Below are 15,939 nucleotides of genomic sequence, written 5' to 3'. Positions count from 1 at the left end.
GAGTGGGATGGAAGATTGTGGTTCATTCATCAAAATGGACAAAGTGGAACCTAATCCAGTATTAACTCTCTTACCCATAGTTCATCATAAAGACCCATGTGTGAAACTAGCTCCAGAAACAGCCGTTTTACTTTGAATCCCTTCCAGAGAAAATCACAATCTGTGTCTGTGTTCAAATTTCATGTTCAATGTGGCTCTAAAGTCAAACGTTGTTGCAAATAACTGGATCGATGATTTTCTTTTTTGTCTGTAATCAATGAAGGTAGAACTGGCTTCCACTGCTGTGATCAATACAAGTCTAGGAATAGCTCTCAGTTTTATGGATGTCCTTTGTGTCTTTGATTTCCTAAATCAAATTTTGGATAGGTATCACTACTCACAGTCATGAAAATCAATATTGGAGGTGATTTCGTCTTGTGTGTTGCCATTTCAACTTTGATGAACTTTACTGAACTCATCAGTCTGTGCCAAGCTTACACTACCATTCAAAAGTTTCACCATGGCTTTATTTATTTGATCGGTATACAGTAAAAACAGTAATATTTTGAAATATTATTACAATTTAAAATAACTGATTTTGAACAAATATGCATTGACTGCATCAGATTTGTGATTGTTGGTACACCACTTTAGTCTTCACACCCAGAAGTTTATATATCAGCATAAAGTCTGGTCCACATTACTAGTAACTTATTCTGGCAGAGAAAAGACAACTTTGAAAAGAATTGGACTTCAGTCCAACATGTAAACAGAGCAACCACATTTTTTGAAAAACAAGTAAAATGTGTCTTAATATTTTCTTATAAAGTTAGCTTGGAAATTTCCATGTTTATTTAGTTCATGTTAAAAATTTGGTTATGCACATTTTTAGTGATGAGGTGCTTCACAAAAGCCATAGGTAAGAAGTGGCTAAACCCTTTGGGAAAAAACTGATATAGAGCAAACTATCTGTACATGTAAGCCAATTTAACTTTAAGTCTTTATATTTGTGTTCAGTGATGATTTCTATACAATTCCTGATGCATTGTTTTGTAAGAACCATTATAAGAATCTAATAGTTCCATTTCCTCACTTCTTGTATCAACCATTAGTCCTGCAGACAGCAGTCAAGACCTGAGAATTTGAGGTGATGTAACACAGATAAACATGCTAAAACACATTCATTAGCGAGATCTCTGTTTGATCAGTTGTGTGGACTCTCCTTTTGTTCATCTGTGAAATGATTAATAGCCAGCTGAACAGAAATACACATGCATAATGAAAAGTGCTGAATAGCACTGTGGGTCCAGCTCATTAAAGCACTTGGACAGGCTGAGCCACAGCAGTTTTAATGAGAGGCAGAGGAAAACCATTCTGGTCTATGTGTGTGTGGTGTGAGGGATAAACAGATGATCTTATATTTAATACATATATATATATATATATGAAACAAGGAGAGAGAAGAAAGGGACGTTTCTCTTGTAGTCACCTGGTTCTCTGTGGCTTTGATTGATGTCTGTGATGTTTTACTCTACTCTTCAAAAATTTGGGGTTGGTACAATTTTTTCATGTTTTTGAAAGGAGTAAAAACAGTAATTTTGTGAAATTTTTACAATTTAAAATAACTTTTTTATTTCAGTATATTTTAAAATGTACTTTATTCTTATGATGGAAAAGCGGAATTTTCAGCATCATTACTTCAGTCTTCAGTGTCACATGATCCTTCAGAAATCATTCTAATATGCTGATTTGGTTCTCAAGAAACATTTATTATTATCATCAATATTGATAGTTGTGCTGCTAAATATTTTTGAGGAAACAAACTTGATAAAAAACAATTTTCAGGATTCTTTGAATAAAGAACAGCATTTACTTAAAGTGGAAAACTTTATAATTATATCTTTACTGTCACTTTTGATGAATTTAATGCATAAAAAAATACTGACCCCTAGCTTTTGAATAGTAGTATATATCAGAATTGTGTGAAGTCCAGTGCACTGAAATGATTAAGGTAAATACAGGAAAAATGGGACACTTTCTGATTGTTTGTTCTTGTTATTAAAATATGATGGACCTTTTAAATGAAAGACATTTTGGTAACACTTTACAATAAGGTTCATTAGTTAACATTAGTTAACTACATTAGTTAACATGAACTAATAATGAACTGCACTTATACAGCATTTATTAATCTTTGTTAATGTTAATTTCAACATTAACTAATACGTTATTAAAATCTTGTTAACATTAGTTAATGCACTGTGAACTAACATGAACAAACAATGAACAACTGTATTTTCATTAACTAACGTTAACGAAGATGAGTAAATACAGTAACAAATGTATTGCTCATAGTTAGTTCATGTTAGTTAATACATTAACTAATGTTTAACTAATAAACCTTATGGTAAAGTGTTACCGACATTTTAAATACAAAAACTTTGTCCCACTTAACTTGTATTCCCCTCTACTGAAACAGAGAACTGTTTGTGCAGTGGCACTAAAAAGTAATTGAACTCTTAAATCAGTGGCATTATACAACAAAATATCAAATGGAGTGGCATTTATTTTTATATTACATTAGTGAAACACATTTATAGCAGATACAATGACCTACGACTGTGGTTAGTCTGTGAGGACACCTGTGTGAACCCCCAGAAATCACATTAGGACCAGTTGGTTAAAAGTCTTCGCAAAATGGCTTAGATCAGAGAAAAGATCTAGCATAATTGGTCTGCAGATGCCACTAAGTTTGATATTTTATCTAATATAAAGACATTTAGACATTTTTTAGCGTTGTTGTTAAGTGAAAATCTATCTAGATTCTAGACATATGTTGAAGTATTATGGAAAATCTCACTGGGCATTTCTCTAAATTCAATGAACCATCAATCAATTTTACACACAAAATCACATGACTCTCCCTCCCCCTCAACTATTTTAAAGAGCATCTTCTTGGATATGAGGATGTACGACACACATATGCGTCTCTTTCCTCTAAACTCTTGCTGAAGTCACGAGCAGTCTGGGGCCCGGGCCTCACTCAGCAAAAAAAAAGGGGAAGTGTTGCTTATGTTAAAGGTGAGGATCTGTAGTTTCATGAACGTGTTAGAAAGCCGCAGTCACATGCTGAGTGTAGCACAGAGGATCCTCTGTCACAGCACAGATCTGGGTGCTCAGTGCAGACAGGAGTCAGGTAAGTGCTGGGGTTTGTGGACTTTAAAGGAATAGAGTGTATGGAAGTGGGATGCCAAGAGTGCATAGACCTATACTATTGCTTTTGAACTATGTTCTGTGCAGAGTCTAAAATTAGCACTTGCAAAGTGCCAAATGTGAGTAAAAATTGGCTTGGTAAGTGAATAAAACTTGTGAGTTGGCTGGAAACTTTATTACTGACTACAACACAGTTTAGGTGTAAGAATGGTTTTCTGATGTTTTTTTCCTCCGATAAATCCATGTGGCAGTGTATATGTGGAATATTCCTCACTTTAATGCCACCAAAATGAAAATGTGAGAATCTAAAATTACAATGTCCTTTTCTCTGTGTTTTTATGAAGTGCATGGAAATTGAGAATTCATCTTATGTACGCATGATGCTGTGACAGTGACCTGTCATTTATATGCAACGAAAAAAACAGCTAAATAATCCCATTGAAAGGTCAAAATAGATTTTTTTTTATTTTATTAAAAAAATGCTAAATACATTTTCATGGCCAGTAAATATATTTAGTATTTAAATATTAGTTTTTAGTATGTAATAATTTATTAATAAAATATTTAAAAATAAATAGAGAGATTCTTTCCAAAGCAACTTACACTGTATAAAGCTATACGTACGTTCATTCAGTGTGAATTGAACCCTTGACTTTAGCATTACTTGTCCCAAGCTCTACTGTTTCAGCTACAGGATCTTATACCTTTCTCGATTTATCTGACACTGGCAGGTGTGGCAAAAGGTGAATTTTGGACATTGATTCTGTGCCTATTTTGTTATGTGTTTGCATGGTTCCTGATAAATCCAGCACACTGGTGTCTGTCAGATTAGTGTCATTGTGCCTCCACAGGAGACAAGGGAGATGGACAAAGAAACAGTGATCAAGAGAGAGTAGAGTCGAAAGATTTCACTGACAGCCAGAGGCAGTGGCACTGTAAAAGACGTGATTGGTTGTGACTGCGAGTTGCCTTAATGATTTTGTGGCTGTACTGTAGTCTCAGTTATTAACATGATTGATGAGCTCTGATGAGAGAGATGGTCTCACAGATACTGAGTTTGATTACAAGAGGTATTTTTAGTGAAACCTATGTGTGGTGTGGGTTATTATTCTTAATAATCAGGCAGAAACATGCCATTTGTTATACATTGCACTATATGTAGGGGAAAAAGTTGCTAGGTTTCCATGTTTCAGTGCTTATATGAAACTATCGGAACAGAATAATTAAATTGAGATGAATAATGACACTATATTGTCTTCTGCAGAGCTGCTTTATAGATGTAATTATAAATAAATGTATAATAATTTTGCAACATTGACAGTTTTTTTCCTGTTTATTTCTGTAAAGCTGATTAAAGCAATCTGTATTGTATATAGACCACAAGATTAAATAGGGAGCAAATGAAGACATTTTCTTTGTTCTGCTGAAAAAGACTTTAATAATACGAAGATCTTTTTTTTTTTTTTTTTTTTTTTTTTTTTAAACATCTAAGTTAAAGCTTATACTTAACCATAACCATGTCTGCTAACTAAGGTTTGAAAGCGCAACCTCTAAACAATAACTTTTTCCTCTGGGTACAAAGCATGTGACCATGCATGTCATTGACCAAGAGTAACCTCTCTTACTTGCTTCTATCACTTCTAGTCAGACTCAACTAAAAAAACATGACTCAGCCCATAGACAGTCTGTATGTTTGCGTGTTTCTGAACGTGCACTGGCCATCAGATTGATTCTTTTACTTCTGCTTTCAGTTTAACCGCTAGGGCTACAACCCATGATTAATTTCATAAACTCTGACATTTCTGTCATATCTAATTTATTAGATGTTGTGAGACACTTCATTGGTTGTGAGACTTTTCACAAACAATACAATAAGAACAATAAACAAAAGTCAGAAAGAGAAAAATAGAAGAACCGCAGAGAAAGAGGAAAATAGAGAGAGGAAGGTGTTTCCATGATCTCTTCCTGTGGGGACCATTTTTATGAGGGAGACCAGAGCAGTAATGAGGAAACAGGTGAATTCATGTGTGGTGCCTGCGGCAAGAGGACAGATAAGATCCCTAGAGAATTTGGGAACCGGGATTATCGTGATGGAGATAGGGAGGGAAAACAGAGACAGTGAGAATGTGGAGGCAGCATTTGCGCCACACCTCTGGAATCAATGATTTTGGCTTATGATAATATATTTTAAAATTAAAAATATGGAATTTAGTTCTGAATGAATGAAGAATGAAGTTCTGTCATGAAACTCTAGATGGCGCAGGCTCATAAGGCCTTAACCCAATCTGCTTGCTATTACATCAATCTCTATAGCGCACAGCTGATTGGTTCCCGCTGTATTGGTAGCCAGTAAGCTTGCTGCTCAACGTTCAAATTCTGGCCTATTGTTTGCTGTAGCAGTTTGCAGCTCGCTTTCAGAAACCCTCCACCTTCTCCAGCTCCATTTGTATAGACCTGCTATGGGGGTGATTCATGTTTGCTTGTACAGCAGCAGCATGTCTTACTTGCTCATAGCTGCATGTCGTGTGTACTGCCAGTGGCAAGTTCTGTATTTGCTTTGCAGCAGCAGCAATAACAGCAGCAGCATAGCAGATCTGTTCCGGCAAGACCAAACACATTAACATTGTCATAATCATTACCATGCCAAACTCTCAGAGAGTTGTCATGACAGAAATACAGTGGTAAATGTGGTTACTATATTTTTATTACAATTTTTTAAAGGATTATCTGGATCAGATGTGTGACTTATATTCAAGGTATACATTTTATACATTTACATGATACCAGTTCATGCACTCCTGGGGAATGCTCTACTGTTTCAGCTCTGTGGTTGGATCAAAACGGGGTTGATCATGGAGGCAGATCTTTAGTTTGTTTTGATTTTTCTTGTTTGTGTTGATGTTTAACCCATGTCTCATATCTTCCCATGCAGGCGTGCCGAGATTTCTTGGACCTGGCAGAGAGCCACAGCCGCAGATGGCAGCGAGTACTTCAGCATGAGCGAGAGCAACGCACCCACCTGGAGGAGACCATCGAGCAGCTAGCCAAGCAGCACAACAGCCTGGAACGAGCCTGGAGAGAGGCTCCTACACACGCCGTCAACACGCCCGATACACCCACCACTGACACGGGTGAGGCGCTGGAGCCCGTGATCATTCATAAATTAATATTACAGAACTGAATGAGCTTAGTTATGAGACATGACTTGTGTTGATAACATGATAAACCACCATGACTGCTGTAGTGGTACTGGACCTGTGTTTTTTTGCTTGTACAGGAGTGAGTGAAAGGCCCCGGAAAGAGGAAGCGAGTGATGAAGATGAGGATACAGAGTATTTTGATGCCATGGAGGACTCCCCTGCCTTTATAACAGTGACTGCCACGGACCCCTCTCAACACAGGTCAGCTTTATCCCACTTAACCCAAAACTGAAAGAAAAAAGAAAATCATACAGGTTTTTCAACAGCATGTGGGTAAATAAATCATGGCAGAATTATTATTGTTTGGGTGAATTATCACTAGAAGTGTTGTTCTGCCAGGTGGTTTTAAACACGTGACTAAAGGATGATGACACTGATCTAGAGGTCTGCACTCCCACAGAATTCCCATGGGAGCCTAGACTAAATGTCTAAGCGGGTACAGGCGGCATTCATTTAAGTCGAGGGTTAGAGAAAGGCAGAGAGGGAGTCTGTGAGAAAACAGAGAGTTTGAAAAATAGTAGTTACAAAAATGTAATTTTATTAACAATGAATTCAAAATACATTTCTTAACCCACCTTTCCACTATCTTCGACAAACAGCAGGCCGGAAGTCTAAAATAGAGAGTAGTATGGGAGATGGCACAGAGTAGAAAACCTACTATGGTTTTCTTTCAAATGTATTGGCGGTCATTTTGTTTTTTGTGTGTGTGTATATTTATACATTAACTATTTATTCAGTACACCATTGTGAATAAGCAGAGGATAACTTCTAGTTCAATTTTAAAGATTTGTGCAACCACCACAAGGCTTTGAAATGCAACAATCATACACAAATTTTGGAGATAGTGAAAAAGGTTGCTTAAGTTCTTTACTCTCAGTGACCTGACAATGTGTAGTAATACAATAACCTACCGGGTCTTTTTGTCAGTATATTTAGAGTATTGTGAACAACTGTGAGGTACGTATTTATTTATTTTTTGCTCATTAGGGAACGAGAAATCAAATGTTAAAAAATGATACCTAAATTATGTAGGAATGGATGGGAGCAAAAACATTGTTGATCTAAAAAACTGATCTGGTCCGAGTAAAGGGCTCTTTGTTGACTGCATGATGTATTAGCAACTCCAGATACCTTTATTCCATCAATCAAACACAATGTCTCTGTCTTTCTTGTCCGTGTAGGCGTTCTCAGAGTAATCTCAGTGGTGCTAGCGGAGGACAGCCCAGTGACTGGAACCAGGAAGACAATGTAAGTATGACGTGAAACAAGAGCCCAAAATCATATACGGTGGGGCCCAAAAGACTACAATGAAAATCTCAGATTCCAAATCTAAATCTAAAATGCCGACAACCCAAATAGTAAGACATTGTGAAATACTAAAACAAATTCATTTGTCACCAGGGCCTGAAATTTGTTTTTCGGAAAAGAAAATTTTGTAATGAAACGTTACGCGCCTATAGAATGAACATGTAATATGCATGCTTATGACGTTTTCACAAATTCTCGTTTTTGTAGTTTACACAAAGACGATAATGGTATCATTTTAAAAACCTGCACTTTGAAGCCAGTTTTCAAAAGTTTGCATTTTCAGGCCCCTATAACACATGTAAGTTATGTAAATAAACAGCCAAAACACATAAAAAGTTTTCCATTTTTAGTTGAAAGTGGTGTTGTGTAAACGGCCCCTCAGTGTGACTGTGAGTATTTCCTCAGGCGGTCTGTGTTCATCACAGGCTCACACAGCTGTTGTTCATCTCAATTAACCGACTCTTAATTAACTGATATCTGCTCTTCTTTTCATCTCTCTCTTGGTGACTCACTTTCTGAGACAGATGGAGTATCAGTCAGCTGTCAGTGTTTATGTTCCTCAAGGGCAGTCAGGCCCTTCAAATAATGTCTTTCAGCACAAACACATTACACATTTCTGATGCTTTTTTAATACAAGCACTCTTGTCTCTTGTCTTGTCTTTTTTTTCTGCTTTTTTTTTTTTAGTGTTCTGTGAGCAGTAATGATTTTTCAGGGAAAGAGTTGCAGCCTCATAGGAAGAGGCGGACCCAGATCCCAGAGAAGCCCAACTATTCACTCAATCTGTGGAGCATCATGAAGAATTGCATTGGCAAAGAGCTCTCTAAGATCCCAATGCCTGTAAGTTGCATACTGAATCAATTACTTCCCTATGTGTGTATGTTTTATAAACAGTTTGACATCATTAGTGATATCACATACTGAGGAAATGTTCCTGCAAGATTAGAATCAGTGCATTGCAGACCATTGAGAACAGTAAGCAAAAAGTGTCCAGTTGATACACTATTTGTGTGTACACTACCGTTTCAAATTCATTAAAAAAAAAAAGGCAAAAAATACAAAGCTAAAGTTGCCAAAACTTTAAAAAAACAAATCTTTAAGTAAACTGATTAATTTTAAGGTATAAAATTTAGGTAGATGCTTGCATTGATCATTCTACTTTCACTTAAAAGCAAACATGTCAAAGGGGTCTGTGGTATTAAGACACAATTTTGTGACATTGTAGTATTTCCCTGGCTCACTGTCTTACTACATACTCAACAATACGTACTATACTATCACCAGCAAAGTGCATAAGATGAAGAATGTGAATTGGGACACAGCCAAGGTCTCTTTCTCGCTCTCTGTGTCCAGGTGAACTTCAACGAGCCCCTATCCATGCTGCAGCGCTTGACAGAGGATCTGGAGTACTACGAGCTGCTGGATAAGGCGGCGCGCTGTGAGAACTCTCTGGAGCAGATGTGTCTGGTCGCAGCCTTCTCCGTCTCCTCGTACTCCACCACAGTGCATCGGACGGCCAAGCCCTTCAACCCTCTGCTGGGAGAGACCTATGAACTGGACCGCCTAGAAGAATTTGGCTACCGTTCCCTCTGTGAACAGGTCAGTGTTAGAGTCAAAGGGTCTATAATACATATATGGGGAAAGCTATTTGTTAGCATCTCAGTAGCAGTTATTTGGCTAGTACAGGACATACGTGCACTACAGTTCAAAAGTTTGGGGTTAGTAAACTTTTTGAATGTTTTTGCAAGAAGTCTCTTATGCTCACCAAGGCTGCATTTATTTGATCAGAAATACAGAGAAAACAGCAATATTTTGAAATATTATTACAAATAACTGTTTTCTATTTTAATGTATTTTAAAATGTAACTTATTAAAATGTAACTTGATGGCAAAGCGGAATTTTCAGCAGCCATTACTACTTCAGTATCACATGATCTTTAAAAAATCCTTCTAATAAGCTGATCCATTTTGAAAACAGTTGTGCTGCTTAATATTTTTGTGGAAACGGTGATACATTTTTTTCAGTATTCTTTAATGAATTGAAAGTTCAAAATAACAGCAATTATTTAAAATAGATTTTTTTTTTTGTTTTGTTACAAAAGTCTTTACTGTCAGATTTGATTAATTTAATGCTGAATAAAAGTGTTAATTTCTTTCAAATAAAAAAAAAAAAAACCTGACTCCAAACTTAGATTGAATGCTGTCTTCAGTTCATAAATGCAAAAAGCAACAATATCAAAGTCAATCATGGTATCATGAAAATGACATTTACATTTCATTGCGTTAATTAATTTAGCTGACACTTTCATCTAAAGCAGCCTATAAATGAGGAATTTAGCAATGAGAGAGGAAATGAGGAATGAAGCAATTTATCATTAAGGAGCCAACAGTGTTAGCAGTGTCACAGCACTGATTTTTAGTCACCTTCAACCATCACTGGAGATGCTTCTCATGCAAGGTTTAGTGTGTGGAGTGTAATGATGGTTGAAGGTGACTGTGAGAATACCAGAATCACCCATAGAATGTCCACAAATGTCTAAATGAATAAAGATATAGCACCCCCTAGTGGTGTATTTTATATACAGCTGGGCTGATATTTACCTATAATCTCTTAGGTCAGTCATCATCCGCCGGCAGCCGCTCATCATGTGATGTCACAGCGAGGCTGGACCCTGTGGCAGGAAATCACCATCGCTAGCAAATTCCGTGGCAAATACCTCTCCATCATGCCTCTGGGTAAGTCTCACTATTTCACTATTCTTCATACAAACAAATGTACACATATACAAGGTTCTTTCATGAAAGTAATGCAAAATTCACACAGATTATTAATTCTAGGATTCTCTTATATGACTCATATGTCATATTGTTAGAACGATGAATTATGAACTGTCCAATCTGCTCTAAGTTGTATCTACTCTAAGAGGATCAGACTCTCATTTGGATTAGCAGACACACACACACATACACATTGATTTTGTCTCTGTCTAACCAGGTGCGATCCACCTGCAGTTTCACGCGAGTGGAAACCACTATGTGTGGCGTAAAGTCACCTCCACCGTTCACAACATCATCGTTGGCAAACTGTGGATTGATCAGGTTGAACTTCTGACATTATTAAACGTGTAATATAAAATACTGTATGATTAACAAATGTTTCTGTAGTTTATTTCAAATATTAAAAACGTCAAGAAAAACTTTAACCCGTTTTTTTCTAATACAGTGGTTCTCAATTTTTGTGATGTCCTCTTCTAAAACTTCAGAACAGACTAAAACTGACAAAAACCATTTGGCAATTGAACAATGCAGCCAATAAAGTTTTTAATTGAAAAACATTTTTTGGCTTTAAGACACTTTTTCTGTTCAATAAAGCTTTATTGAAGAAAAACACAAACCTCCATGAACCCCATATTTTGAGAACCACTGGGAAGTCTTTCTCTCTTTTCATCTCATTATTTCTTTGTTTTAGTCAGGAGATATTGATATAGTCAACCACAGGACCAAAGAGACCTGTCAGCTCAAGTTCTCTCCCTACAGTTACTTTTCAAGAGAAGTCCCACGAAAGGTACGTTTTGGACTTAAATTGTCTACACTGTCCTTATTCCTGTCCTTCTCCCTGTGATTCATATGCGAGTTTTACTGAGAGCAGATAAGAGCCAGTTTGAATTTGTGTCGTGGCTAAACCTTCTTTCTATCCTGCTCTGCCCACTCTCTCCATCTCTTCAAGCTTCTGTAGTTCAACCCCAGAGCTTGTTACCCTTGTTCTCCTTGTTCTTCCACTGTAAGGTCACAGGGGTGGTGATGGATAGTGATGGCCAGGCCCACTACATCCTGTCAGGCACATGGGACGATAAGATGGAGAGTGCCAAGATCGTGCAGAGTAGCAGAGGAAGCAGCAGCTCTGAGGGCAAACAGAAGACGGTCTATCAGACTCTCACACCCAAACTGCTGTGGAAGAAATACCCTCTACCGTAAGACACGTCAAATATTGCATGAAACGCTCAAGAGGGCAAAATGTATGTTCAGTGTGCTGTATAGTAAATATGCCATATTAGATCAGTAAATTACTTACCTACTGACCGACAGGCCTACTTAACTACTGACAGAACTACCAAACTACCTACCAATCCACTGAACTAACTCTCCTACTCTGCCTACTGAACAACCAACAACCCTACCTATCGACTACATACCAAACTAAGTCCTAAGGGTAGTTAGTTTAGAAGGTGGGCAGTTAAAGGCACAATATGTAAATTTCACCACTAGAAATTTTTCTTTCTTTCATTTATTTCTCCGTTTGTTTCTCATTCTCCTCTCTCCATCACTCAGAGAGAATGCTGAGAACATGTACCATTTCTCCTCTCTGGCTTTGACCCTGAACGAGGAAGAGGAGGGTGTGTGTTTGACGGACAGCAGGCTGAGGCCGGACCAGCGGCTGATGGAAGCGGGACGCTGGGACGAGGCCAACGCAGAGAAACAGAGACTAGAGGAGAAGCAGAGAGCTACGAGGAGGAGGAGAGAAGCTGAGGCCTCTGAGGCCATAGATGAAGGTGAGCGGAGGTCAAAGGTCACGCTGTGACATTTTGTTGGGTTTCATACTTCAAACACCTATATCACCTATAACATTAAAATATAAATTCCAGTTATCAACCTCAACAGTTTAGTCAGAACAGTCCCAGCAGACTGATCTTAGGCTGTTCTTCTGGTGATTTTATTGTTGTTTTGTGTTCCAGGACGAGACTTTGAGGGCTACAGGCCACTGTGGTTCCACCAGAGGACGGATGAATTGACAGGAGAGACTATCTACGTTTATAAGGGGGGTTACTGGGAGGCCAAAGAAAGACAGAACTGGAATATGTGTCCTGAGATTTTCTGAACACACAAAACATTTGACTGACTCTGCACAAAGACAAAAGAGGAATAAACCCTCTACATGGACTCATCAGGGCCTTTGGACTGCAGAGGTAGTGGAGACAGGTCGTCAACACCTGTGTGTGTGTGTGTGTGAGTGTGTGTGTTAAGTGTGAGTGTGTGTTTGCGGCCCAATGACATATATTTGCCCGACTTATAAACAGACTCTAAAATGGGAGAATGGGAAAATGTTCTCTCTGATGTTCACCTCAAAGACGAGTGTGTGAGAGCAATGCGCAGTTGAACTCTTCTAGCCAAGTGCCGCCCCAGTTTATCTTCCAAAGCAAATCAGGTTCTTTTTATTCAGAACAACCCTATCACAAATGCACTTTCCTCTCTTCCTAACATCTCTTACAGTGAACTACAAGGCACCGAGTCTTGTTTATGAGTTCATATCAATGACACTCCTCCCCCTCCTCTGCTGGCCAGGACAAAACATGAAGAAACTTGCATATGAAGGAGAGGAGAATCAACACAACGCAGCTGCAGCATTTATGTGAATTATCTGAATGTTCAGCTTGTGTACTACTTTACATTTCTTATCAACAATACCATATTTGGGCAAAGGAAGTTCTTGTATTTACATATCCCAGAGAATTACAAGAGCCTGATTGGGCTCTTTTATTGAACATTTAGCTAAAGACTTTCTTCCTGGCTCCGCCCACTTTACATAGCTAATGACAGATAAGCTTCATGTCATGTCAGTTAGCCAATGAGCTTCAGACAAGCATTAAAAGAGCCCTTGATTCTGTTGTATTGGGCAGTGCAGGTATTCTGACACAAAAGTTTTACATCCATGAATTGTCATGCACATTAATTAGCTGCTTCCTGCATTGGTTCGGTGGAGCCCCCAGTGGTCATTTTAATGTTACTGTGACTGCCACAGTACAATGCATAGCAATGCAATTAATTATTATTATTTTTTTTTTTTTGTACAATCAGGATACTTAATGAATGAATGAACAATCAACCAATAAAAGTAAACAAGTCACCATGCTTGACTTTCTCAGAGGATATAGCAAACAATTATCCATCCACAGCACAAAGTGTGATACTGAAAACACAAGCAAAGTGCTGGCTTGTTTTGTGTTTATAATATGCTTGTGTTTATTAGCAGTAGAGATTTGATTTAAAACATGCCCAAGTGTTCCTGAAGAAGGGGATTGCTGTATTTCACATTGCAATGTGGTGATAGAGAAGGGAAGCGCGTTGTATATTATCATCTTTTTGAACTGGTAATTTCAGTATCCCTGTAACACAATTAAATTTCTTATTGAGGTTATAAATCATCATTAGGACTCAGGAGTGACAAATTTCAGTTTTGCAGATATTTCCTTTGCAAAGTTGTAATAACTTCAGTTAGACTTGCAGAATAAAATGCTCAGTATTTTTTTAATGTTAAAAAAGTCTTTGAGACCTGACATCACTGGAGATAAGGTCTCACTTTATTTCTGATTGCTGTCAAGAATGTAGAATTAGGCTTCTTTGCACTCACGCCACCGTATGTATATTGTGATAACCATATTATTATTATTACTACTATACTATAATTATGAAGGATACAAAAGTAATGATGCCATGCCATCCTAATAAATGCTGTGTTTTGGTAAAAATTTGAATTTTAACAGATGTTTACTCTTTTAATTTAAAATTATCCAGCTAGTCAGAGTTTCATTTTTGACAAGCTGTCAATGTATTTATTATAAATGTTAATATTTTCTATTAAAACACACTGACTTGCATTCTGGCAGGCACTTTTTATGTCTGTATGCATTTGCTAGGAATGTTTTGGTATCATGCAGAATGAATGAAGGGGGATGTGGTGAGTTTAGACTTAAGCTCAGACAGTGTTTTGGACAGTAATGGGCCACAAGAGACATTTTTCATCACCAGGCTGTTCTGGAGATTTCTGACTTCTGAACACAGAAAGACATGTGCAATGCAGGGTAAAATCAGCTTAAATCTTTGTTACATGATGTGGTAATAGTAAGATTGTACTTTCAGTATTGGATGAATCATCAACTGGAGAACTACCAAAAAAGTAGACTAGTAGGATATTAGACTAGTCCTACTATTAGGATGTGCTGAATGATATATATATAAAAAAGTGCTAAATTACAAGTAATCATTTATGAATTCAATAATTAGGAATAAATAAAAGTGATGTTAAATTTGTCTTACAAAAAAACAAACTCTCTTCAGTGGTACTGTGAAAAGCTTTTGCTTAGGCATGTGACGGTATCAAATTTAATAAATCATGTTGCGATAATTGCTGAAGCTCTTATCACGGTATAGGGTATTGTCACGATATTGAAATAAGCTGCAAAAAAGTGTTGTCATATTACAGGTTTAATAAAGTTTTTTTTCTTAGAACATTTAAATACAATAAAGAAATACACAAAAAAAATTTATAAAGTAAACAAAAGTTTCAAACAGAAAAGTGCAAAAGAATTATAAAGAACAATAGGTAACGCTTTACAATGCATTAACTAATATTAACAATGAGCAATAGCAACGTTTGTTACAGAAGTAATAATTCTTAACGTTAGTCAAAAAATACAACTGTTAGTAAATGTTAGCTCAGGAATATTAAATAAAAGTTACAACTTTTGGTTTTAAGAATGTGTTGTTAAATGTTGAAATTAACATTAACTAAGATTAATGTTTTAATGTACAATGAAAAAGTATTTTTCATTGTCAGTGTATGTTAACTAATGAATTAACTAATGTTGACTAATGGAGATTTAATGTAAAGTGTGACCAAACAATAAAGAATCAAAAGATTTTCAAACAATAGGCATGTTGTAGTCCAGATTAAAATGCAAAAATGTTTAGGTTTGAAAATAAATAGCCTATTAAGTCTAAGTATTCAGTGCTGCAATGAACACAATTGTGAATGCAAAAAAAAAAAAAAAATCTGAATGGCTGTTCAAAATAAATACTGTTCAGAAACAGAAAGTAGCGCAGCAGCTTTATTTACGGGGAACATTTCTGCTGTTCCATCATCGCCATCTTCTGTCAGAGTGTGAACGTGCATTTTCATTCAGTGTGTCTCCTTCACTCCTTCCGCCATGTGCTTCTCATCCGTGTTGGGCTTGTTTACGTCAGAGTGAGCATGCCTCTTTGACGGAGCATACAGCGGTGTTGTGTATTTTAACCAGAAGTAAAAAATATTCTTAAAATACCTTCTAAAAATTGCAATAATTCGTAATAATTATTCATGGTATTTTGAAGTGCCCATGATAACAATATTGTGCATGTTGTCATGATATCGTATTAACGTATTGCGGCACATGTCTACTTCTGCTCAAAAATAGCACTGAGATCAAG

The 15,939-nt window shown here is 37.0% G+C and overlaps 1 protein-coding gene across 3 annotated transcripts in view; it reads left to right on the top strand.

Moving 5' to 3' along the window:
* The window catches only part of osbp2b (oxysterol binding protein 2b), a 68,437-nt gene extending 53,034 nt beyond the window's left edge, over window positions 1-15,403 (top strand). For all 3 annotated transcript variants that reach the window (XM_051895222.1, XM_051895224.1, XM_051895223.1), the window contains 11 exons: window positions 6,125-6,323; window positions 6,470-6,593; window positions 7,574-7,640; window positions 8,386-8,538; window positions 9,052-9,297; window positions 10,314-10,434; window positions 10,694-10,797; window positions 11,168-11,263; window positions 11,485-11,669; window positions 12,028-12,248; window positions 12,432-15,403. In XM_051895222.1, coding sequence (XP_051751182.1) covers window positions 6,125-6,323; window positions 6,470-6,593; window positions 7,574-7,640; window positions 8,386-8,538; window positions 9,052-9,297; window positions 10,314-10,434; window positions 10,694-10,797; window positions 11,168-11,263; window positions 11,485-11,669; window positions 12,028-12,248; window positions 12,432-12,574 — 1,659 coding nt within the window. In that variant the 3' untranslated portion in view covers window positions 12,575-15,403. The remainder of the gene's footprint in view (window positions 1-6,124; window positions 6,324-6,469; window positions 6,594-7,573; window positions 7,641-8,385; window positions 8,539-9,051; window positions 9,298-10,313; window positions 10,435-10,693; window positions 10,798-11,167; window positions 11,264-11,484; window positions 11,670-12,027; window positions 12,249-12,431) is intronic.
* The last annotated feature ends 536 nt before the right edge of the window (window positions 15,404-15,939 follow it).

This window comes from Ctenopharyngodon idella, chromosome 5 (genome assembly GCF_019924925.1).
Source record: "Ctenopharyngodon idella isolate HZGC_01 chromosome 5, HZGC01, whole genome shotgun sequence".
In the NCBI taxonomy this organism is placed as follows: Eukaryota; Metazoa; Chordata; class Actinopteri; order Cypriniformes; family Xenocyprididae; genus Ctenopharyngodon; species Ctenopharyngodon idella.
This window is presented reverse-complemented; position numbering and strand designations above follow the sequence as displayed.